At 38.2% G+C, this 26,404-nt stretch overlaps 2 protein-coding genes across 2 annotated transcripts; one reads left to right on the plus strand and one right to left on the minus strand.

The window, feature by feature from the left end:
- Positions 1–112: 112 nt before the first annotated feature.
- LOC145464396 (sin3 histone deacetylase corepressor complex component SDS3-like) lies at positions 113–9,512 on the plus strand. The gene is made up of 15 exons (XM_081448271.1): positions 113–397; positions 1,339–1,540; positions 1,870–1,936; positions 2,608–2,663; positions 2,818–2,889; positions 3,830–3,849; positions 4,040–4,099; positions 4,539–4,635; positions 5,341–5,432; positions 5,623–5,706; positions 6,111–6,174; positions 6,681–6,759; positions 7,279–7,332; positions 7,761–7,791; positions 8,269–9,512. Exons 1-15 carry the CDS (start codon positions 284–286, stop codon positions 8,413–8,415), a joined length of 1,239 nt encoding a protein of 412 aa, XP_081304397.1. The 5' UTR covers positions 113–283; the 3' UTR covers positions 8,416–9,512.
- Positions 9,513–13,024: 3,512 nt separating this feature from the next.
- Positions 13,025–26,377, minus strand: LOC145464381 (uncharacterized). Its single transcript, XM_081448259.1, has 13 exons — positions 26,293–26,377; positions 25,036–25,099; positions 23,925–24,410; positions 19,757–19,806; positions 18,025–18,054; positions 17,534–17,634; positions 16,996–17,058; positions 15,761–15,824; positions 15,577–15,663; positions 14,918–15,065; positions 14,081–14,157; positions 13,387–13,549; positions 13,025–13,248 (listed from the first exon to the last, which is right to left on the minus strand). Exons 1-13 carry the CDS (start codon positions 26,306–26,308, stop codon positions 13,209–13,211), a joined length of 1,389 nt encoding a protein of 462 aa, XP_081304385.1. The 5' UTR covers positions 26,309–26,377; the 3' UTR covers positions 13,025–13,208.
- Positions 26,378–26,404: the final 27 nt, after the last annotated feature.

Below are 26,404 nucleotides of genomic sequence, written 5' to 3' on the forward strand. Positions count from 1 at the left end.
CGTGGACACTCGGCACAGAGCACAAACCGGAAGTAAATTTCAAACAGTGAGCCAATCAACGAGTCTCGTTCTAAAAATAGTGGCAGGAAATGTAAGCAACAAATTTCACTCGCGTCCAAGACTTCTGACTGAAGAGCTTCGGACGGTATTTTCGTCCTTTATTGCCAGACGAGTGACCGTCTGAGAGCAAATTCTCTTGGGTAAATCCTACTGGCTGGATTTTCGTCCTTTCTCTAGAAATAGAAAACAGTGCGTGACTTCAGTTTTGGCCAGCGACAGCAAGATGCCTAAATTGAAAGGAGTCGAAGCCACGAAATCCCACAAGAAAATCCGAAGAAAAAGATCCACTACGACCACAGTCAAAGGGAAGAGCAAGCTCGGAAACAAGGGAAAAAAGGTAATTCATAGTTGCAATTTTCTTCAAGCTTTTTTTATTTGCTTGAGCACGGTGATTCGCCAATTTTCTCGGACTTTTCTGAGTTTGGCGTGGGACGGAGTAGCTGTGTTTTTCCCCTTCTTTATCAATCTGCTGACACATTTATGCTTGTCTGAAGATCCTTTATTAATACTTGACTTCAACTAATTTTTTATACATCTCCAAAGCAGCATGCCCTACAATTCGTACTTCTTGTAGTATAAGGCACAAGCGCTGTAATTATTTCCTTGTTTTTTTTTTATACGCACGAAATACTCGATTCGAGTTTTAGCTAGGTTTGCGTTCGTCGATCGATCGATGTTGGGGTAGATCTCGGTTAGTTTTGGAGCTCCTGAGATCATACTGTGCAGGCAGTTACAAAGTAATATGTTGTTTTTGACTAGATAGTATTTTTTTCCTGTTCCATGAAAATCTTACCTCTTCAAGCACTGGGTTGATTTTCAGTTGCCCGACTCAAAGTTTACTATAGTTTGCACTACAGGCCGGATTTGCTTCTTAGATTCCCTTCTTTAATAAATTTTCTGCTTAATTCTCGCTGGCTACCTGGAGGTGATTGCAAGCAACGAAGAAAAATGAAAAAAATCCGAATTTTGAGAAAGTTTCGCTAAGGCGCAATTTATTGTCTAGTATTGTCCTTTCCTGGTGCTCAGAAATCACCTGGGAAACTCATTTCACCGCGCGCTCTGCTGTCGTGTCACAGCTACAGTAAAAGACAGCAAAGAGCAGGCGAGATCCGTCTCGAAGAAAATTCTAACGGGTACCCGCTATTCAAAAGGTTAATTGGCAAAGCTGCGTGAGACAATTCTGTAAGGAGATAGTGCGAAGATCGGCGAAATTTCTCATCTGTGGACTTTTATGACATGTAGTGGTATTTAGTAAGGAAAATTGTTTTCTTTTTTCAGTCTGGAAGGAGTGTGAGCCCACGAAGTGATTCTTCCGAGGACAGCGTATTTGCCAAGCAAGCATGCGCACCCAGAACATCGGGAAGGATTAAAAAAATGGCGGCAGTGTTCAATCGAGAGGCAAGCTTTGATGACAACCGCTCTGATATTTACGATGACGAGGAGGATAGGGGATTTTTTCAGATGAATGAGTCAGATGAAGGTATAATTTCTGCATTGGTGATAGCAAGACTAGTGTAGCCATGTTGTAAATTGTCAAGTTTGTACTCTATATAAATTTGTCATGGAACCCAATCATGTTTACATTAAGCTTAACTTATGAAACTTAAATTTACAAAAAAAATTGCGATGGTCATGTCTCATGCATTCTGATTAATGGTTCTATCGTTTTGGTTAATTAAAATAGTAAGTAAATAAATACGGTAAATGAGAATGTTAAACTCATTCTATTACTAAAAAACAGGATGTATTTTCAGAGTTCTGGCAGCAGTGAAGGAGTTGATAAATCTTTTTTGGTATTTTGAATCTTAGATACAGAAGATGCGAGTGAGACTGATATGGCAAAGCTCGAAGAAGAGTTTACAGAGATGAAGGAACAGTAAGTAATGCCTTCTATTGTTGTTGCCAGTCTGCAAAGTATGTGTTGTTTATATTCACTACCTTCTGCAGTTTATTTCCAGTCTTGCCTTTAGAGGCTACGATTCTTTTAGTTAGCACCCAGTATTTCAACTGCTGGCTGGAGCTGCTCTTTTGAGCATATTTAGAGTAGTCATTTCTGATTCTTATTGAATCAGATTTGAGCCGAAGTCGATGCCTCACAGACTGTCAAAATAGACCTGGCCAGAGGCTATAATTCATGGTGTTGATTCTTAAGGATCACATCTACTGGTGACAAGAATGATCAAGTTCTATCTATGTTGTTATGGAAGGGATTTTTAATAGACTTCACTTTGTGCAATGCCAGAAAATATCCAAATCGATGCGATGCATGGAAATTGGAATTTCACAGGGGGTTGCTATCTCAAATGCTGAAATTTTGAAAGGAGCCTATATATGTATGAAGCTGCACTAAAAATTCCAGAGGCCAGAGGTGGGGTACATTGAACCAGAACATCTTTTATGTAGTGGTGGAGTACAGATATCTTTTGGACCAACATGTCAAGAGTCTGAGTTCAAGTTTCACTTGAGCTCATACAGTGTTATATTCTTTAGCTAACAAAAAGAAGATTTCTTTCATGTGTAAGTAAACTACTTTCAATTTCTTTTCAGAATGTATCAAGAAAAGTTACAGGATTTTAAACAACAGTTGCAGCATTTAAACAGTGGTATCTATGAATACATATTTCATTTTTATTCAATTTTTTTGCGAGCCTAGAGCTCTCTAGTCAAGAATATTTAATTTCAAAGCACTGTTTATGCAATATGAGTATTAATAAATATCTCAGTCCAATTTCCGATTTCCGTTTGGTTCTGTTTCAGGTAAACATACTGAATATACCAAGAGGCTGAATAAACTTGACGCGCTAAGAAGTGAGAGACTTCTTATCGCAGGTATGATAACTGAATTGTGAAACGCCTGGCTCAGAGGTTTCATTTAAAGGCTGGGCCCTAGGTAACTTGACCAGCTGTGACCAGGGTTCCAGATAAGTTTTCAAGGCAGGTTGCTGATAAGGAATCCCAACGGGTCAATTCCCACAGCTCCCACCAAATCATTTTCTATTACAGTCAAACCAAGTGAAGCATACCACTCAAGATTACATTAATGAATTGATTATTTGAATATTGAACCCGCTAGTCATTTCAAGAATGCAATAATGGATTGATTATTGGAAAATTGAACCCACTAGTCGTTCCAAGAATACAGCTAATGGGTTTAATGTTCAAAAAAATCAATTTAATATCGATTTTTGAAATGACTAGCGAGTTCAATATTCAAATAGTCAATTCATTATTACATTCTTGAAACGATTAGCGGGTTCAAGATTCAAATAATCAATTCATTAATGTAATCTTGAGGGGTACGCTTCACTTGGTTTGACTGTAATTTGTTGGGTCATGTAGCTGATCTTGTCAGGTTTTTGACCTGAGACCCCTAACTTATCTGGGACACTGAATGAGGCCAAATTTCCTGCTCTTTTCTTATAACAAAATTCAGTTCAAAAAGTTTTACCTGCCTGTGAAAAACAATTGCCTTCCTGCTGAAAAAGGTAATGAAACCCCTTTGGCATATATGTTGTCATTTGTATGTTGCATATCATTTTACCCCTCAAACAGGACCATGTTGCTTAAAACATGTGCAACTTCATAGCTTAGTTTGGATAGCATTGCACTGGTAACATGCAGGTTATAGGTTGAAGCTGCGATCTTTTTTAATCCTTTATCTACCCTACCTTGTGTAAATTGCAGCCGGGGTTAACTGTGTTGATCACTTACTCACTTCGAGGGGTGGAAAATTTGCACTGATCTTTTTTTCTTTTATTTTTACTTGCAGAAATCTGTAGGAAATACGAGGTTAGTTTAAAGTTTTATCTTTGATGAAAAAATGAATACTTTTTGTTAGCACAAATCCCAAATTACTGGTCGTTTCCACTCATTTGTTCTATATCTTTTATGCTGGGCATTAACATTTTGTTCTGAAATCAACATTTACCCAAACATAGCCCATAGAAATTTTTAACACTGTTTTTGGTCCTCATTCTAGATTGAGCTAATTGAGAAAGAATACATCCGCGAGCAGAAGGCGGCACAAGAGGAATATGAGGTAAGCTTAATTCCCATGAGTGGTTAAAATATTATTTGTCCTGAAACTAGCAGTGAATTGTCTAGGAGACAGATGATGAGAAAAAAGGAACACCATCAGCAGAGCTATCATTAAGTTTTGAGTCACCTGTAGTCACGTTCTCCACACCTGTAGCAAACGTGTTACTTTGTGGTTAAATTTTATCAATAACAGGCAATTTCACCTGCAGCGTCAAGGGAAAATGAAGCATTTTCAGCAGTAACAGATACGGGTTACGGCCCTTAATGACAGCCCTGATCAGTTAGGGGATGTTGTGTGGATGTATACCGTATTCTCAGAACTGAGATTAAAAGAAATGTATAAGACTCAGTAATGAGAATTGATATTCCAAGCTTGGAGCTGAAAGGGGTGCACATGTTGCTCCATTGAGCTGTTTTATTTCAATTTTCAATTCTAACAGCAAAAGAAAATTGAACTTAAGGAGACACTGCTGAATGAGTTACAAGAGAAGAAAAAGGTGATAGAGACAGAGAGAGTATCTATGGAGCTAACTGGAGGTCAGTACAGAAATTTTGATACAAATTGTTATTTGGGTGAGGAATGGTCCAAAAATATTTTTTCTCTCACTTTTAAGTCTCAGGGTCTTTTTTTTCGAGCAGTCTGAGTTCAAACACTGGCTGGGGACATTGTGCTGTGTTCTTGGGCAAGACACTTTACTCTCACAGTGCCTCTCTCCACCCAGGTGTACAAATGGGTACCAGTTAACTTAATGGTAGGGGTAACCCTGTGATGGACTAGCATCCCATCCAAGGGGGAGTAGAAATGTTCCTAGTCACTTCATGCTACAGAAACTGGGATAAGTTCGGGCCTGGTGGGCCACTTGGCTAGTACGCAGACTTAAACTTACTTAACTGGCATCAACAGCCAGATCTTACACCTTTTGCTCTTGGTAACAAACTGCTCCATGTCAAAGTACTGATCAATAGCTTTTGTGTGAATGATCTTATGCAAGATATGCAGCATAATAATTTAGTGAATTACTGCTCAATTGAAATGCTTTATTTTTAATTGTGATGAAACATTCCACATTTTTGTCCAAAGAGCCACCTTGTACTTTATATTAATATGCACAGTGCCACATTGTCACAGGCAACAAGTCAAGAATGTCATTTGCAGACAGTTTAAGCTGGCGCAACATTAATTTGACTCTGAAGTTATACTAGGCTGATAGATTGCTTGTGGCTTTAAATTCTATCATGTAGATTCAGTGGAGGTGAAACCTGCTGTCACAAGAAAGCTAAGAAGAAGACCCAATGATCCATTACCTGCACCTGAGAAAAGAAGGAAAACTTCTCATATCCTTTTGATTCATCAACCTTACCATGAATAACATACATTTCAATTTGTTTGTGGAGGAGATCTACACAGGTTTATTTAAGTTACCAGTAGTTAAGTTTGGACTACTGAGTACCAATGACTTCAGAGAGATGTCTTGTAGGGTGAAACTATGGCTTCTGTCTTTATAATGACCTTAACTGACCCCACCCCAGATAAACTATATGCTTGACGATGAAGAGATCATGGAAGACTTGAAAGCACTCAACAAATTAGTGTCTCTACCTGGAGAGGTGGGAAAATGGTTTTGGTTTGTTTGCAATTTTGTTGAGTTTCACGCTTTCTAGCAAGATACAATCCAAGATATGTCACAGACAAGAGTTTGACAGATGCAAAATCCATCGCATGGATAAGATTTGTCTCGAACTTGCTACTTTTGAGGAATTTGCAACAGCTGTGCTGCAAACTTTAGCCAAGAGATGTTTTCCATCTCGTGATCACTTTTTTTGAATCCACGGCTGAAACCAACAGTGCGTCAAACGGCCTGAAAAAAAAAGGCATTTCAACAGATGTCTGGGAGCAGTAGTAATCCTTTGTGGTCCTTCTCCTTACCATGGATATTGCATTATTCACTCTTCATTTTCACAAAGATTATTGTGTATTATCATCATTTATGGTTTGTAATGGTACATACTAGGTTTCATCATCTCAAGCTCAATCACAGAACAAAACGGGAACAAGCCGCATTAAGACCTCCTCAGGTATGGTCATTGCAGTGTAGATTTTATTATTAGCTAAGTGTTAGTATTTCTAAACATGAAATGAAAGTGAACTTCAGATCAAAATTAGGCATTGTGTATATTGAAGAACAATTTTTTTTCAAATTGATTTGTTTCCAACCGTGGTTAATTTGTTTCGACCTGAACACTATTGATATCAAAGAAAACAATTCAAGTTCAACTGTCAGGATTTTTGATTTAAAAAAAAAAATGAAAAAATGAAATTCTTATCTGGGATTATAGACCATTATAACAGTGTTATTTTCAGGTTGATACAGGTTAACATAGTTGGAAAAAAATTCTTTAACTTAAAGAGAAATTTGGCCTGCGACGTGCTTGCTTAAGAAAAAAACAATTGTTTCCTTGATGATTATAATTCAAACTGGAGAATCTTCAGTATGGGTTTGGGGATGCCTTTGCAATGGTTGTTGATATAAGCGATGATTGTCTGACTGATATCAATGTTCATGCTTTGAAATAATCTACAGGAAATGGTCCTCACACCGAAGTCTCATACCCAATTGAAGTACGATCTGAAGATGGAAAGCTTTTCTATGACAAGAAATGGTAAATAATTTATTTCTATCAAATACATTAAATTACTAGGTACAATTAAAAGCAGTTAACAAACTGGTTTAAGATATGGGTCAGGAGTGAATCAATTGACTGCTGGTTAATAATAGTTTTGAACTGCAGCTACCTTAGCTGTTGGAATTCACAAACCTGGTGACAAAAGTTTTGTTAACAAATAACATAATTCATGATATACATATATATATATTCTATTTTAGTTCTTATGTACAGTTGATGTGATGTCTTCCAAGATTTTATCAACGTAATAAATGTAGATGTAGATGTAGATAATCACAATAATACATGAATAATGTCTTGCACCCATTCTTCTTACATCATATGTAGTCTTTGAGTGTGTTTAGTGGTGTATTGTAGGTAAAATCCCTTGTTTTCTACTAATGGTAATAGAGACTACACACTTGCTCATGCACATGTGAGAAGCTGACAGTAGTACTAACTCCAACTTGAGAAAAATTAAACTACAATGACAGTGGTTCCTTTTGTTTTCTCTAGGTTTCACAAAGGATGTGGACTTGTCGTAGAAACACGAGAAAATGGGAGATATAGGTGGGTTTGAATGTGCTAGGGCGGCAATCAAATATTTGCTGGTAATATTCTACATATTATTGCCGTGGGAACTACTGCCTTTCCCGCATTGGTTTGTCCAACAACACCCCATGCTGCACCAGAACCACTATCCAGAGTGCAACTCCATAGACTCTAAGATGAACGGATGCCAATGATGATGATTTTTGCCATTCAAGTGTGCAATGAATTCCTTTTCTTTTCAGTTGTCCTTATCTAACTAATGGGCACAGGGAAACACCCTTTCCTCCAGCACTGGCTGTTAATCATGCAAACCACAGGCATAGATGCGACTTATGTGACCTATTGCAAATGCTGCTTATTCCTGTACATGTTGTAAATATTACACTTGAGCTTGGGTCTAAAGGGGTCATTTCACTCACAATAATAAATATTTTCTCTTCCACTAGTGGTTCACTCCATTCTGTTGGGCAGTCAGAGGTCAGTCAAATTAACTATTTATTAACTAAATATAGGATTGATCTTATTTAATTGCCTTGACTTTTTTATTATATATATTTTATTTTACTTATTCAAAGCAAGCAAATGTTGGGCATTTAAATTTTATAGGAAAGTATTTTGGCAAGATGATCTATACATAATAAACATAGATCATATGGGATACTTGTCCCTCTGATCATAAATGCAAGTTTGTTAAATGCAAGCTTTATTGAGAGAAAAAAAAAAATTTTAAAAAACATGTTTCTATAATTTGTAGTGATGATCTCGGAAGGAAAATTTTTGGTATAAGTTTGTGTTTCTATTTCTTTCAGTTTCTATAGGTAAATAACTCCAGTGCTGAATTTTTCTAATCCTAGAACAGTCTTGCAAACAAAAGTGCAAGGGTGCCAATGTTTTGTTGTTGTTTAGATTTGATGTTTCCCAGATTAATATTTTCACATCTTTTTTTTTTTCTAGGTGTGGATTAAGAAAACAGATAACACCAAAGTCCGTATTTACATTTCCTCGCTCATCAAAGGAAAATTTCATCTCAAGAAGAAAAACACCAGCAGCAGCAATAATAACATTAGTTCTGCTCCATCAATAACCCACTCCAGTACATGACAATCATTAAAACCTCTTCTATGTATAATACTATAAAATTTCACGCACAAGTAGTAAATAACACCCATTTGGAGACATCTTCCTTGTATATACATTACATAACTTTCTCCAGTAATAAACAAGTTCTTCAGTGGAAGACTATTTCCATGTATTTGACCTTTGAAATTGGAAGGTTTTGTTGAAGTTAGGGAGTACCAGACTTGTAAAGCTGTCAAAGCCTCAAGATATTAACTTTCATGCATACTTAGAAGGGACTACGATCTTGAGAAATGAATTGATAGCCTAGGTTTAATATATTAAAATTCCTATGACTTAGACATTTTTTCTCAAGAATTTAAAATTGTGGAAGATTCCTAATTAGAGACCCGGATTTTAGTCAGTGACAAGTGGAAAAGGGGAATCCTCACCACAAGTTTCTCTGCACTTTGTGCAATTCACCTTGGAGGTAACGTTATGTTGATACACCATGGCTACTTGTGATCAGAACAAGCATTTGAGCAAGGCGGCTCACGTATGTGTAAGGAGCTACAGCACACTAGGCACAATTTGCAGTTCTGGTAAATTACCACACCCACCCCTCGAAAGGTCATTGGAGATTCTGAGGGAGTGGGGGTATCAAAGTGAAACATTTTGAATCAAAGTATGCAGTTACCTAAACAAGTGAGGGGTCAAAATAAAAAAAAAATCTTTGGCCCTGTGGGTATTTTCTGGGAACGCACATACTTCTTGAAACTAATGTCTCAACCTCCACTAGTCTTCAGTTGCTTTGAAAAACTATCATCTGATAACTTTGTAGAGAAATTTTGTTAAATCGTTCATGTCTCAAATGCTTTGAAGCTACATAAAACAGATTGTGATGGCAGCCAACAATTTTTTTTTTCTGTCATTGGTCAGCTCTTTCCCCGAGATCTGATGAAACAAGCATTTTCACCTGTTAACCAGACAAAGTTATTGTAAATAAATTTACATCAAGTTAATAAAGATGGTGAATTTTAAGCTCGGTAATGAAATGTGAAGGTGAATTAATCAACATGACACGAGCGTGGGACAAAGAAAAATTCTGAGTCCCCGACAGGAGTCGAACCCATGACCTCCCGAACACCGGGCGGGCGCTCTATCCACTGAGCTAAAATTCACCATCTTTATTAACTTATCACTACTCACGATGAATTCGATAGCGTTGATCCTAGCACTATGCAGGACACCTATCATGTATGAACTCAGTTAAATCACCTTACTCTCCATGACTTCTCGTAGCTCAGTGGATAGAGCGCCCGCCCGGTGTGCGGGAGGTCATGGGTTCGATTCCTGTCGGAGACTCAGAATTTTTCTTTGTCCCACGCTCGTGTTATGTTGATTAATTCACCTTCACAAATTTACATTAAATTGTAATATAGACTTTGAAGGTCTATTTGTGTGGCGTAGTTTAAAATTTTTGTGCAGGAAGTTTGTGGCCATGGCAAGCATTTTTAACCATATTTCAGAATTTCCAAAACTATATTTCATAATTTTTAAGGCAAAATAAGCTTGTGGATAGACATTCTCCTCAACAGAAACCTAAAGGAGCAAAGCTGGAACTAACACTTACATGAACCGTAATTCAAAAACCAAAATCAAGCTATAATCTAAATTTGCCAACAACAGAACGCACATGGGTTATCAAATGGTGACGAGTGAAATTAGGAAATAATTTCACGCGCGTTTTGTCAAAATGCTAATAGTATCCGCGAGCCTTTGTTATTATGGGCAATCAAATGGTGCGAGTGAAATAAGGAAAGAATTTCACGCACGTTTTGTCAAATATTCCAATGATGTCTGCGAGGCTTTAGGCGAGGGAAATTATTAGGATTTTGACAAAACTTAAGTGAAATTACTTCACGAGTATGCTACTTCATTACCTTTTAATATAATGGCTGACAAATTACGCTTGCAATCGTGGGTTTTTGACTTGCTAATTGTATCGAGAAAGTTTTCGCCAGTCCGAAAACGCTGATGGAGGAGACGGTATATAATGCTATTTTCGGCACCTTTTTCAAAGCCTACGTTTTCACCTATCCACACCAGAAACGGAGCGTTTTCAGAAGGCTCCACTTTTGGAACCGTTTACGAAAGGCTTCCTTTTCATCAGCGTTTTCGGTCATTTCAGTGTGAACGATGTGCGAAAACGCATCAAAAAGTGTGCGCTTTCAAACGAAAACGCATTGGTGCGGTCGGGGCCTCAGTTTGCAGGATGCCATGTGTAAACGGACAGTATTGAGGGAAAATATGACTTCATCATACTTAGCAAGTTCAAGAAATTTTCTAAGGACCAAATAAACCTCAATTTGGTCCTGTTTTGAAAGTTTCTATTGCAAGGGTTAAATTGTAATCTGCATACACCGTTGGAGATACAACTTTATAAGATAACTGCGCCACTACGTGCGCTCTCTCTGGTCGATAGGTGTGTTTAGATGGGAGTAGGTACACACGGTTGTGACGTTTTAGATTCGCGCGTATTTTTGAGAATTGTTTTATAAAAGCAATAGAGCACTTTTTTGATGTTTACATAGCCTCATCTGAACACTCGGGGCGGGTTTGCATATAAACTGTCACGAGGCTATGTAAACACGGAACTGAAGCGTTCCATTGCTTACGCAACTGAAACTCAAAGATTATGGCGACCGTTGTCAGTTGATCTCAGTTTGCTGAATGCTATGCTTGTGAAACAAACAGTTAAAGGAAAAATCACGTGTGTGACTTCATTAGCCTTGGCAAGTTCACGAATTTTGTAAGAAGGACAAAATATACCCGTGTTGTCGTGATCTGGTAGTTTAATTGTAATGTTGCTTTTATTAAAATTGTTCTATTTTTCCAAAGCTTTTGTTTCTTCAACAAACAACTATGGTAAGGTTAGCACTCCATTAGCAAAAACCCAAGCCTTTTGGTTACCGTCGTTACCCTGAAAAAAGGATATTACCAGTCCGACTAGAAATCCTAGGAAATTGAAAAGTGATTCTAAAAAGTCTTAATACAATGAACAAGTGCTACACAGCACTATCATTTATCAGGAGCCCATGCATTTGGTTACCCAGTCGTAATCCATCTCAGAGGTCCTAGCGCCAAAGCTAACCTTTAATTTCCTCAAAGGTTTCTGTCAACAGCAATTAGTTCAAAATTTGTGACGTTCTGATGTTCATAGCAATGGAGCAAGTCTTCAACTTTGTTAAAGTGAGTCAAGGTCTGTAGGTACCGTACTTTATATGTATGGTTTTAGTGAGAGTCCCCCATGGACTTTGCAGAAATAATGATGGCACCTCCTTAAAATACTTGAAATTATTCTGACACTTTACAACTATAAATTTAACATTTTGACCAATATTTCCCATTTAGTAAGAGTTAAAATGTCTCTACGCTCTTAGGTCACTGAAGCGCAGCGGTGCTCCTTCTTCTGACAGTCACAGTATACTGTTCACGTTTGAAGCCAATTCTAGAATATGCTAGTGCAGTCTTCGCTAACTTGCCGCTGTACCTTTCCGACACCATTGAAAGAGTCCAAGGGTGTGTCCTTCGTCTTACATTATAGCGAGGCGCTTCGCACGGCTAACACACGATCGCTGCAGGAAAGAAGAGTTTCCGCTTGTCGCAAGTTTATTTGCAGTCTCTAGGCTCGTTACCAGTCGTATACCTGATGTGCAGACCAATCAGTCATTGAGACCAAGGAATTTAACGGTCCGTGCCGCAGCCACCAATAGGTTTGGTGACTTCGTTACAAACAAGTATGCCACGCTTGACACTATAGCTTGATATCCATTACTTTTGCATTTCCATTTATATTGAAGTGTAGTTATGACATAACTAAAGCAAAGCGCGCGCTCTGATTGGTTAATTTAGCGTCTACTATTTGCCCATGGGTGTACGCTGCTGACGTATGTACTAATGTTCACAAAGCAAATCTTTTGACAGACATTGTTTCCAAAGTAATGGCCGACGTCCTTCTCCCAGAAATGCGAAACTGTCTTCACAGTTGTGTGAAGATGAAACTTTATCGAGTTACTGGTGTGCAGTCGGTTGTCATGAATGAATTTTCGCGCGCTTGTTTTCTCTTGTCATGTAAGACTACATTTTTTTGTGATGTAGCTCAATAAAGGACTTCTGTTGTTCCAATGTTTCAATGTTATGTTATAAAACAAATAGTAAACGCCGTAGCGTGTACTATTGAGTTATGGATGCACTTGGGAGGTTTGCTAAGCACTCAAGAAGCTAGAGTCGCACTCGGCTATCGCCTCGTGCGACTCTTACGCTTCTTCCGTGCTTAGCAACCTCCCGCGTGCATCCATAACTCAATAGTACACGCTATGGCGTTTACCATTTGTTAATTATTAGTATTATTTATTTCTGACACTACCTGTAACCTTACTAATTGAAAAGAGTGGTCGACTCGTATTTAAGAGGTTCTTAAAATAGGATGACTGACTACGGGTTTTCATTAGGTCAAAACCAATGGCTGTAGTAGATTCTTTCCAAGACTTTGTAGAGATTTTGGCTCTGTGATTTACCCTCTACACAAACATTGAAATCGCTTAATAAAACACAACAAAAACTGGGGTATATCAAAGAAGTTACAGGGTCATGACAGAACACAAACTTTTATTTTGATGGTAAAATTTTACAATACAGGAAAAACAAATAATTTATAAGCTTAACAGTCAATACAGTGTTTTGCTATGGAAAACATTCTTATTCGATAACGTAAGATAAAATAAGGGTTTCAATCTATGTGGTTTGCTTTGGATCTAAGTGAACTAAGAGGCTCATCAGTACGGGCGATCTCTTCGCTCCTGTCTCATGCCTTGTCTGCAGTAAAAGAAACAACAACATTTAATGATCATTTCTGCTGAATGAAAGTTGAAAACCAGCAATAATCCAAGCAATAATAGTTAAATTTTGTGTAAACAGTACTTGAGAAAAACGCATCAATTATAAAAATTTTACCTGTCGTAGCCACCTCGTCCACCACCACCACGCCCACCTGGCCCTCCTCTTCTGTCGCCACGTCCTCCACCGCGGCCACCACCTCCTCTACCTCCACCCCAGCCTCCTCTACCTCCTCCTCCGCCACCACTTCTTCCTCCATATCCACCACCACCACCACCACCTAGAATAAAATGAAAAACTGAGTACTGTGCAACCAGACCCTCAACAAGGATTTTAAACTTAGTATTTTAATTTTAAAGTATTGTAAAGCGCCATGGACAATTAGTGGGAAACTGCGCTATATAAATGTATATTTATATTTATAGTATACTGAGACCTTTTTGGGGGCTCAAGAAGATGCTTATTTAGGCATTTTCTAATTTTAGGAAACTATTAATTATGACCACAAGGTGGTCACACTAACAGGGTTCCACTGCACTCTAAAGATGATACAAATAGTTTTAAGACAACTTCTTGCAGCTGTCAAGAGATGCAGATTTCCCACTGTCAACATCTATGGAATCTCATCCATCTGTTGGAATACATCTTATTCAATCTAACTGCTATAAAAAAGATCGAGAGTGCTTCTAAATCACCTTATTTCAAAGGAACTAATAATTCTGAGGTAAAGAGTGAATACTAGACACCACTTCTCATCTGTCAGAAATGTGACGGGGTTAAAATCTAACATGATGAATACTCAAATACTCACCATCACCACCGTCACCAGATCGTGGGGTCTGGCATCTGTTGCAAGTATCCCTCCTGGCAAAATTCATGTTTCCACACCTGGTCACAAACAAAATGCATCAGACTCTGCGACTGCTACAATAATATTCTTACTTATACCATTTGACTGCTAAACAATAATTTAGCTGAATACACAGGCCAGTAATCACTGGCCAATCACAAAGGACCCAGACAATCAGTGAGCTACCCATGACTTGAAGTATTAACTTCTACATGTACCCATTCCAAAGTGTAGGAAAATTTGTGCAAGCAAGTCAGAATTGAAGTAATCATATGTAACGAGCCTATAGCAAGTAAGATAGGGATAAGATAGGATTTGAACATCAAAATGGTAAAATTTGGACGAAATTTTCAAATTTGTATGATCCAAGTTATAGTTCCATTCAGCAAATGTCACCTGTAACCATCTCAGAGATTTCAGCACAATAGAAGTAGTTTCTGTTACTTAGGGGCCGGTGGATTTTGCGATTGGGCTAGTGGACTTTAGCCTTTGCTTGCTCAAAGGACAAGTGAAGTTTTTTGGGGAATGTTTTTCAGAAATAATCAAAAACAGTAAGACTACAAGAGATTGAAATCTTGTTTTAATTTAAATTTGTAATAAAGTTATTGTAATAATAAGAAATTGTTTGCCCCTATTGAGGATGTCTTTAGATAGAAATGATTGAGTATCTTTAACTTCTTTAAGGAGCAAGAGGGTTTACAAGTGCATTGAAACATAACCAAGGGCAGTGGTGGGACGGTACAAGATCATAACTGTTTTGCATTTCGCTGCTAATTTGGACACAAAAATAGTACGTACGACGAGCAGTCCCAGTCTCCAGCACGAGCCTCTAATTTGCCCTGGTTTCCTCCCCCTGCTCCACCTCCACCACCACGGCTATCATCCCGGCCACCCCTTCGGTCACCACCACCGAAACCACCCCCTCCACGTCCACCGCGTCCACCTCCTGTGTGAGAAAACAGAGTCAGAAATTAAGCTACTCTGGGACAGCTAATACACAGTTGTTGCCACTCAGACCTAGCAAAGTGAAGAAAACCGGCAATTTGGCATCAACTTTGCCATTGATTGATTTGCTCCTTAAAATTGACAAATTTTTATCAGAACACCCCTAGGAGACCTCGTGGTTAATGCACTTGGCTAGTTTAATCTAATGCTGGGAGGTAACCCTTGGATGGACTATCCTCCCATCCAGGGAGGAGTAGACATTCCCCCTAGTTTCTTTGTGCTACAGAAACCGAAGATACTCGCTGGCCTGGCTGGTATGCAGACTTCAGCTTAACCCTACACCCTTGAAGGCAAAAAACATCCTTGATACCATTCTACCCCAGTGCTACCCACTACTACAAAACATTTTGCTAGGTCTAGCCACCCCACTGCAAGCACTGAATAGAGCATGAGTACAAGAATGTGCCATGTGGCACGATAATTTATCCAAAATAAAAGACCCACAACTGCACCTCGTCCTCCACCTCGACCAAAGCCTCCTTTGGGAACTCTCTTCTCTGCAAATTCGACTTTGATCGGCTGCCCAAGGAAATCCTTACCTACAAATACGAACACAATGAAACATTCTACATTTCTAACATAATTTGGAACTTGAAATTAACCATATTAATGACAAAAATCATTTCGACAGTTTACCATTAAACCACTCAATAGCTGCGGAGGCAGTTGGGGGATCATCATAAGTGACTGTAGCATCTCCCTGCAGGAGCAAACAAGATATATGACTGATCAAAGATATTGTTTGGAACACATTTTTTTTGTGAGATGTACTTCAGCTCCTTGGGTACCACTGTCAAAACTGCTAGGGATGGCTAGGGAGGTTAGCAGTTGTCAGAAATTTGAATTTGAAGTGGTTTGATTCTTAGCACATGAAATGAAAAATTGTCACACAGTTTGTATTGTAAGCTTCTTATTAATGAAAAACACACACTTTATGACATATTTCAAACTGACAGGAAACTCATAAGACAAACTATGGGAAAATTACTATTTGCACTCCCTTCAACAATTCACTTATTATTAATATCTTTACCCTAGGGCTGTTCTGTACTGTACTAATTCAGTGTTTCAGCCAGAAAATTTTACTAGAGGGCCAAAGCGACCCCTGAAGATCTTTTTTAGGGGCCAATTTTTTAGGAAAGGGGCCAATAAATTGAAAGCTACCGAACAAAAAAATGCATCAGGGTACCAAGGAAAATAGAGCAGTTTATTAAGATTTATGATAAATTTAATAGTAAGTGCTTTTTGAAATGTTTCTGCTTAATAAAGTTTCTTTTGAATTAGATACTGTTATGAAGGATCCGTGCATTACAAGAGAACAATCCTTAGGGATATATGACGTAATCAATGATCAAGGGTTTGCAATGCATTAAAGGGCGATTTCAAACACCGTCATCAATTTGGAAGTTTTCCGATATGAGAGTATCAATACAGCAAAGCAAATGGACATATTGACTTCTTTTCTTATGTTGAATGTTTTAGAAACAAAGATCTTTCAATATCATATTCTAGAGGGACATAATGTGTGACAAAATAACTGTTATTCATCCTCAACACAGAGAAATGTAGTCCGTATAATGGTGACTAAACCAGAATTTTGGTTGCCAAGGATGAAATGTTTGTTGCATTGGCAACCATATCGATCCCAATTTTGAGCCCTGTGATGGCTTTAAAAATATTACATGTATGCCTGTGTTAAGCCTGCAGTTTGTAATAGGAAAGGGCCAAATTGGCCCTTTTTTCGTTTTTCTGGGGGCCATCTCTGATTGTAACGTGGGATTCCCACAATGGCGCGCTCTGGCGGAAACACTGCTAATTCATAATTTTAGTATGGCTTTGATGAAAAATACAGCAATTGAGTAAATGTTCACCTTAGGGGTACCATCAGGATGCCTGTATATCCAGATTTTTGGGGTGCCAGTCCTCTTGTCAGTCTGAACAAGCAAAGCAAGAAGTTGGATTATTTAGCATACTAACAAAAATTCCTATTTCACTCCAGATTTGATTAATCCTGCATGTGAAAATGACTTTTTTTAAGTAGCAGTATAACATGCTCTTATGCTAAACATGACCCCCCACCCTCCCCACACACACACACACACACACACACACACACACCAAATTCCCTCCATTCACTATAAATGAAAGTGTTTCATGGTATTAATCCTGCACTTAAATGTCATTGAGCCATATGTTTTGGTTGTAAATGTCTCCAAATGGTTTCTAATTAGCTTCTTTTCTTTGCTCCTCCAAAGTAGCTGCAGATGTATCTCTCATCATTTGGATCTTTATGACTGGTTCTTTCATCCCCATCTTGGCAACTGGTTTGAGTTTGTTCTTGCTTGAGGTTTGAAGAGAGATAATTGTATTGTATATTCATTAAAAGAACCCATTTGTCTACAAACTTACCTTTATAATACCGATAGAACCAAAACGCTCTTTGATGGCCTCTTCTGTCACAGAGGGATGAAGATTGGACACAAACACTTGATCTGTCTCATATTCTTTTCCTGCAAAATAAAACGATGAATTAAATCAATAATGTGGAAATTAATTCCATTATTACAAATTGATCTGCAAAAGGAAAAGTACCCACAAGTACTGAGAGATAGTTTTGATATTTTACAGGATGTGTGGCAGTAAGTAAGAAAACTAATATTTCAAATTCTGAGCTTGGAAATCAGAGGACCAAAACAAGTTAAACTTGGTTTTCATACTTCAGTTAACAAGACGTAAGTAAAGTAAATCAAAACTCTCAATACAAAATAATAAAGAAATATATAATTTACTGATATAGTTTGCATTCAAAGCTATTGAGGGACACTCCTAGAGATCTATAGCATTGATCATAAAATGTTCAGAATGAATTTAAATCAAATGAACTAAAACATATTTAATACCATCTTGATGACCACCTCCGGATGAATTACCTAGTAAAGGAAGCACACACAAAGGCTTTTAGTAATAATTTCAGCATTGCATTTCATCAACTTAAATGTCGTAGTTTAATTGACACCAAATTACCAAAACCTTCCCAAAAATATAGTTCTCTGAAGACAAGCGCAAGATCAAACACCGTTTACCAATGTACAGTACACAAATTTATGTACACAGGTTTGGAAAAACTTGATCAAACCCACATTGCCATATGACGAGCAGTTTGATATTAATGTTGCAACCCCAAGAAAAAAGCAGATTCTGTCAAAACCAATGCAGATGTGCTTTTAAGAAGCCACACAGGTCTACCACAAGACATTGGATTGGCATAAATGTATGTCAGTTTCAAGGGAGTTAATCAGACATTAATGTGAACCACAACAAGGGCAATTTGTACAGAATCTGCAATTTTTACACGCTCTAGTACTACATGGCCCTAACCCCTGTTAAGCTACAATGCACATTGATATGGTAATTTTTGAGTAAGTAACATATCTTTTAAGGAAGACAGAGTGTAATCAACTTTTTTTCACTACAACCAACCCCACTTGGAATGCAAAGCTTTGAGAGCTTTGCACTGTTGCCAATCAACAGAGTTTTGAATTAACCTTTGACATCCGCCTTTGCTAGTTTTCCTTCCCGAGGTGGAAAACTTTATTAACAACAATACAACCACAGTTAAAAGAGCTCCTTGAGTGCAACATTAACCCTCAGTTCAACGTTTACATCACACTCTCGGCAATGTCTGCAAGCTTATAGGTTTACTCATTATATCTGGAGGCTTGTTATATCCAAGTTAGATGAACCATGGTTGTACTGTTGTCAACAATTTTACCGTGCTGTTGTTGGCTTTAGCTGATGTCAAAAGTTGTTAAAAGAGCTTGTGAGTGGCAACAGGACAATCCCTTTCACATATCCTTTTCACTATATATAATACATCCTTAGCCCACACAAAATTGTTATTACATGTATATTACTTGTTGTTAGTTAGTTGCACATACTTGTAAATGACACTTAGTTGGAAACTACAGCACAAGGAACAAGGAACAAGCAATGACCAGTTAATGACACCATAACTGTCAACGCTTGTTACCTCATTAGACTGTAGTTCAAATTTGGTACCATTTAAAATATAAGAGTCATTAACATTAGGCTCAGTGCTGTAAAGGGCTAACATGCAAGCAACAAAGTAGATTCTTTAAGCATGTATACAAGACAAGGACTCTGGAGCTCAGAGCTCAAGATGCAAGCCACTATCAGAGGTCATTATTTCTAATACCAGTGACTGATTTCTTCAACTTGAAAGAAATCAGTTTTTGAACCTTTTTGGAAACCAGATTGATTCACCCACTTTGCAAGTATTACACATGATACCAAGGTGAGATTGTCTGTCAGTCAATGATTTTTCTTATAAACTAGCTCTACGAGATTCAAGAAGAAAACACATTACCCAGTAGTTGAGGTGTAACAGTTTCCACCATGTAATGAGATGATTTGTTCTTAATTCAGTGACAATATTGCCCAACCAAGACGATGAATTTTTAACGCTTTGAGCTCAGATGGCATTTAATACTCGATATTGACCAATGATAACACCAGCTTCATAGCCGACCGGCCGGCAGGCAGAGTGACTGAGTTACACCACAGACAGCATTTATAAAACAGCAGGACAGTGTCTGCGTCAGCATGACTTACCATAACCCACATTACTATTGTATCCACCCGGTCGGCTACCTCCTCTGCCACTGTTTGTACCAACAAATCAATTCATTGATCAGAAGAGGATACTGTGGTGTATCACAGCACCTCAATCAACCAGTTTAGTAGCATGATTTAAACTAAATAACTTTAACTTCAGTAATGTTAAATTACAGATATGAACATGTTAAGGAACCCCGGGCACCCAATCAGTGATGTATGTGCTTGTTGACAACCCAAGATCTTGATTGAAACAAGTGAATGGACCAATGTTTTGTATTACCCTGCCCTTCAAGACTGTGTTTGTCTTTACCTTACTTCGATTACAATTTGAGCAAGGCATGACAGAAGTTTGGAGACCAGGTTTTAACATTTGAATCATGTTGTTATGAGTAACAGCTCCACTTTTGATGGCAACTTGTCGGCCTTTGATGTCATTTAGCAGCAAAATGCACGAAATTGAAGACGCCAATATTATTACCATTGGAAACGAGGGAAGTTGCCCATGGCAACATCAACATTTTAAGGCCAAAACTTTGTCACCAAGGCTCCGCCACAACTTACTTCACTGATAATCATAGTAAACAAATAGCAAACTTGGAAGAAGAAAAAAAAAACCTTGAATGGAGAAAAACATCTGCACAGAAAGATCAATTTCTTTCAAATCATTGCCATTCAATAGAGTGGTCCAATCAGAACACAATTTCTTATGCATCTTTGTAGTTTGCTTTTATAAGCTTCAAAGACCATTTTGGTACTCACAGATTGGAATGCAACTAGCTTGCACTGGAGGCTAAAGCTGAGCAAACTTTTCAAATGACAAGAAGCTTTTTTTTGTACTCCCCACATATTAATGTCCAATGCAAGCTAGATCCAGTCCAGTCCTGAAAATACAAAAATGGGGTATTGGCCAACTTTGGTTTGGTAATGGCCAACTTTGGTTTAGATTTTAAGAAAGCCTCCACTGCATCCAGCTGCAAAATGCTTTCTGTTAGCACTCTCACAGCACTAACCAAAGTTGCTTGATAAATTCAGCTATTCCATGCTGATGTTATTCTGTTTCTTACTTTCTCATAGAGAATTCCCAGGCTTGTGTCTATATATGGTAGCTCAATTTGTTTTCTAGGTCAGGGTGATTTCAACCTACACTGTAGGTTAATTTTTTATCAAAGGGGAAGGATGCATCTGGGACCAATAACTTATTACACCAATAAATATAAGCTTGCATGGCCTAGTGGAGATGAAAGTGGACTATAAAGTCACTGATCAGGTGTTCAAATCTTGGTGAATCCAAAATAAAAAAAAAGATCTGTAAGGGATCCTGGCAGAGTAGCTGAGGGTTACGCTCAGATGGGGGTGGTGTGTGACAGTACATGTATGTCATTCTTTTAAAGGCCCCAAAGAGTGGGAACAAAAGTGGTTTGAAAACTTTAACCTTGATTGAAACAAATTATGATTAATCGAGGTTGAAATCATTCTGACCTAAAGAACAAATTTGACAGTAGGGAAGTTCTCTCCAAGTACCCTTTACAGTAATCACTCACCTCCAAAATCCAATTATTTTCAAATTTTGAAGGTTACAATTTATCAACATTTCTACTGGTCAGAAACAGTTACAGAAATTGACTTCTTCTTTTCCTTTTCTCATTTGGTAAGGAGGGGACCATTATTCAAACACTCCACACACTGATCACTCCAAATAATTTAACTGATATCACGGGGGACTACCAATCATTGAATTCTTTCCCTCAGTGGCCTTCTGGTACTGTTAGTTTCATGTGAAAAACATAACGATTCACGATTTGGTTTGTCAAGACCCCAGTAGTTAAATGGTCAAGGGTTCAAACCTTTTACTTTTTAATAAAAGGAATATGTTACATTCCCTCTGTTCCAGCTAAGTTAAGTTGGCCTAACATGGTTTAAGTGAGGTTACCCTTTACCCTCCAACACCCAGTGAGATCAAAACTGGTCAAGAGTTTGCTTCTTCATAAAACGAATAAACCACACCCACTATAACGCTCAACAACAACCAATTGACTACTTACTGTCAGATCCAAAAAGGGAGCACAGAAGAAATTTCAAGGAGTTTTAGATTGCATTTAGGAACATTTTATACCCTGCATCTAAGGTTCAGCTGACCCAAAAAGAGAAAACTCTTTTTGTTGTTGTTGTCAAAAATGGAGATGTGACAAAATGAGGCTTGTTATAGAAAATTTCATTCCATTTTTCATTTCAAACTTCCACTATTTGAAATCAGTTCAATCATGAGCTGGAAGGTTAATCAGGTTCATGGTGTGTGGCATTGTGTGCTAGGCACATGAGAATGAGAACAGGCTAAAAAATGACTTTGTTGAATTAAGTCTCACTCTCAATATTGTGCATTTCATCTAAACAATGGAAGTTTGAAATCGAGATTAACACCCCATCTCTGCAGCAATTTTGCTTTGGGACAACCAGACTGCATTTGCCTTAACCAAAACTTTGTAATCTGGCCTTCAAAGGCTAACATAGGGAACAAGAGCTGGAGCTGAGGAAAAAGCATTTTTGTGTGGTCTGTTGTGGTAACTCTTTTGTTGCAAAGTTTGAATCTGTTGCACGATGTTTTTTGACCCAGGCATTGCTACAAGATCGATGAAATATCTTTTCATGGTAACATGGTGAACAAAGGGTGACCAGAAAAGGATTTACCGAAATTTCACAAAGAGAACTTGTCATGTCAACCAGTGAAGGCAAAATATTACAGAACCTTGGTATGAGAAGCAGTCACATAGACTATGTGTGACTGTACAAAACAAACATAACATTTTATAAGCCCATGTGGCATTTCAATCAAAACTATGTATCAAGTGGTGACCAGGTAGTAACTTGAACATCTCCCTCAAAGCAGTGTCTGACTAATTTCCATGGATGGAAAAACAAATAGCAATTTACTTGGAACAAGAGTCAGATTATTTCCAGACTCCAAGACTGTTTCTGGACTCCATTTTTTTTCACACCCAAAATCTTGCTACATCAGACCACACATACCATGGTGTAGTGCAGTGCAGGTGAGTATGGAATGTTTCTGTTCAATTCTTTTCACTTTTTTTTAAACCATGCATCTCTATTAGTAACATATTTTAAGAAGGGCGCAGAGTATGTGAAAATCGCATTCTTTTTGTTGGAAAGAGTGCACTTATAGGGCTGTAGAACTACTCTAGGAGATGTTGAAGTTACCGACGTTTTTTAATAAAGTAACTGAAGTCATTAAGGAAAATGGTAAAAACCCTTTGAGGCCACTGAAACTGGCAGAGTAAGGTGGCAAGAACATATGGTTCTAAACATGGCAATAACTTTAACTACAACATGCAACAGGTTTCTACCATTTCCTAGTGAGATAATGGGATGTATGACAACATTACAGTTTATAACTGCAAGCTTTGCTCCGTAGAGCAGAAGTACCTGTGATCATAATCATGACATTTGATTGTCAGTAACCAGATAAATGCATTCAATACCCAAATCATTTTGTACAAGAACTAGACAGGCTCATTTCTACATTCTATATTCATTTGACAATCAAACACTTGTGCGCTGACATTAACAAAATCTTCTACCCTCACAAAAACAATGTTTTGAGACCAAAAGACCGGAGTGGTGTTCACAACAAAAGCTGAAATGTTATCCCATAGAACAGCTCCAGTTTCTTTAGTATCCACAAGTTATACCAAGTCATTCTTGAAAATTTTGTTCACAGTAACATTTGTTTAACCTTTTTGTATTATTCAACAGGTTTCCAAGATTACACCCAAAGGACTTTCAAGGGCAAATTTTTAGTACCAACTGTAAAATAACCTTTGATTCCTTACAGTGTTTATAGATGCATCAACTAATTCAAGTGAAGTGTCATGGATCAATACATGCAAATGCAGAATTGGCTCTCCATTTATCATCATTGCATAGTTCTCCTAATAGAACACAACAGTTATTTGAACACTTTCAGCTACTGTTTCATCTTCTCGCACTTGTATCTGCTTCTGTTAGTCAGAACAGTGTTAGGTTTTGCCAGGTGAACATCAAAATCATTAAGATCTGGCCTACAGCATGTACACGATCATCCAATGACACTTCTATGTGACTAACAAAAGAACCACAATAAGGTGATATAATGAAAGTCTGAACCTACCCTCTTCCACCGCCTCCATAGCCACCACCACCTTGGCCATAGGAAGAGCTCTGCTGTCCATATCCACCGCCACCACCACTGCCGCCTCCACCACTACCGCGGCCACTACCTTGATACCCACCACTTTGGTAACCTCCACCACTGCTTTGGCTGCTGCCATAGCCCCCCTGGCCACTGGACTGATACCCTCCACTCTGATCATATCCATGTGGCTGTTGGTAACTCGATCCACCGCTGGCCTGTGTGTAGCCACCACTCTGGGGTTGTTGACTATATCCCTGATACTGAGTGGAAGATGCTGCTGGATAGCTGCTTGCACTACTGTCTGCCTGATACCCTGGATAGGATGTGGCAGAGGTCTGGTACCCAGGTGCTGCACCATATGCTGGGGCTGCTGGCTGAGCAGGGGCCTGGTAACCAGTTGATTGATAAGAACTTGTGGGAGCCTGGTAACCAGTTGATTGGTAACTCTGTGCTCCAGCATAACTAATGACCAAAAAATCAAAGAATCTATTTCAATATAGGCTTTGCTGGTTAACATCAATTCTCTTTTATTCCTTGTATTAGTAGCAGGGTAAAAATACTGTAAACATTGCTTAAGTCACACATATACTATTGATTTTGTTGTTGGTCAAGCAGTGTATTCAAATGTCAAATTCAGTGTATTGATCTAGTTTTCTTTTTGGACAAGTTATGGTCTTGCTGTGTAGAGAGGTGAAAACATGCACTACCATATCACACTGGGATGTGTTATTTGTCTCAGTTGTTATGCTTAGATGGAAGCAACAATCATTCTGACTTAGCTACAGTTTTACATTCTAAAAAAAGATCAAAGTGAAAAGTTCAAGCAAACTTATATCATACAAAGATTTAAATTGTCAAAGTTAAAGGTTATACGGCTTAATTTGGAATTAAAGTTCCTCTTGGACAAGAGTACGGGACCGGTATGTAACAATCTTTTAGCCTGAGTCACAGCCGCCCCTCCCTGAAAGAAAAAATTGGAGAGCATCTCTCTCCAATTTTGCTTTCCAGCAGGGATAGCTGTAACACAGCCTGACAATTTTTCTATAGTAATGGTCTAAAATAATGGTTTTCTCCCAACAATGCTTACCCAGTGGCTCCAGAACTTCCACCATACATGGCTGCTCCACCACCTTGGGTATATCCACCCCCATCTGAAAACAAAAAAAACATGATACACATGCTACTTTGGCAAACTAGGAGTAATGTAAGAACAGTTTTAAAACATGAGGCACCCATACAGGTCACTGAAATATAAACATGTTCAGCCTAAAAAATCAACCTACTTTGTCAAAGAATGGCTCAGGGCAAAATTATGATTTCTGGTTAACCCGAAATGTGAATTTCATTTCAAACTCATAATTTGAGGGAGAATTGAAACAGTTCAATGTTTGTTTGGCACTATGGAAAAAGGGACCACTGTCAAATCATGTCTTAAAAACCTTGTAATTTAAAGTAAAAGCACCCAAAGGTGAAAGACTGCTGCCGACTCTCATTGTTCATTGCCAAAAATTTGAGAGGTCTGCATTTTCAGCTGCAAGAACTGCTTACTATCTAGCAACTGTGAATATTGTGCCAGTTACATTTGCAAGCAAAAAAGGCAAACAAATTTGTGAATAAAGTTTTCAGATGTAGCCAAATTGGACAAATTGATCATCACTGGAGTAAAAAGAAGAAAATATAAGTCTTAGGCATTAAATGCTGCAGAAATTGGAGAGCCAACACTGGAAAGCAGTAGTAGTAGTAGTAAAATAGCTTACAGGTTGATATTATGACAAAATATCAAAAATTGTCATAAAAGTCTTTGGAGAAACAGACGTTTCGGTTGTATAACTCTTTTTCAGTGTTCAGAAAACCGTTATAGTAGTAGTAAGCCTACAATTGACTACCTGCCAAGATTCAGTTTTGAACAAATACTACGTATCACTGAAATAAAGCTTTATATGTACTGCATCAGCAGGCGGGCAGCACCAGATGTGCTACACGGGATAAGAAACTTATATCTAACCACAAGATAAGACTTAGCATTGAGCGGAAACAACGTGCATTCGAAGAACCACAGATTATTCCCTGACGCCAAATGAGCGGTTAAGTTTACTTTACTTATAAGCTTATATTTATTGCGTAAGTCGCACTGCATTCTTTCTCAGTGTTTCTTACACACAGTGCAAACTTTTAAACGTTTGACAGCATACGTTTTAAGCGTAAATGTTGAAATTTCACAGTCATAGCCATGTCCAATTTCATTGATTTGTCAGATTTGATACCACACGACAAACGTTGTGCGGCCAGGATTCTTTGCAAACTTAAACAATAAGCGACCTTAAAAGCACCAAAAATAACTTACATCCTTGATCAGCCATTGCGAAACCCTTGGGATATCAAATGCTCCGATAAAAGGAAGAAAATTCTCTCGTAAATTCAGCAATAATGGAAGTAACGAGAAGGCACACCACGCT

This window comes from Orbicella franksi, chromosome 12, assembly GCF_964199315.1.
Source record: "Orbicella franksi chromosome 12, jaOrbFran1.1, whole genome shotgun sequence".
NCBI classification, from domain to species: Eukaryota; Metazoa; Cnidaria; class Anthozoa; order Scleractinia; family Merulinidae; genus Orbicella; species Orbicella franksi.

Bases quoted from the DNA above. Each gene is read 5' to 3' on its own strand.
- LOC145464396 (XM_081448271.1), top strand. From the start codon at position 284: ATGCCTAAATTGAAAGGAGTCGAAGCCACGAAATCCCACAAGAAAATC. The intron at 1,541-1,869 runs GTATAATTTCTG...TTTGAATCTTAG, and splicing joins GATGAATGAGTCAGATGAAG to ATACAGAAGATGCGAGTGAG. The intron at 4,636-5,340 runs GTCAGTACAGAA...TCTATCATGTAG, and splicing joins ATCTATGGAGCTAACTGGAG to ATTCAGTGGAGGTGAAACCT.
- LOC145464381 (XM_081448259.1), bottom strand. The intron at 15,825-16,995 runs GTGAACATTTAC...TTGCTCCTGCAG, and splicing joins ATCCTGATGGTACCCCTAAG to GGAGATGCTACAGTCACTTA. The intron at 13,550-14,080 runs GTGAGTATTTGA...ATTTTATTCTAG, and splicing joins ATCTGGTGACGGTGGTGATG to GTGGTGGTGGTGGTGGTGGA.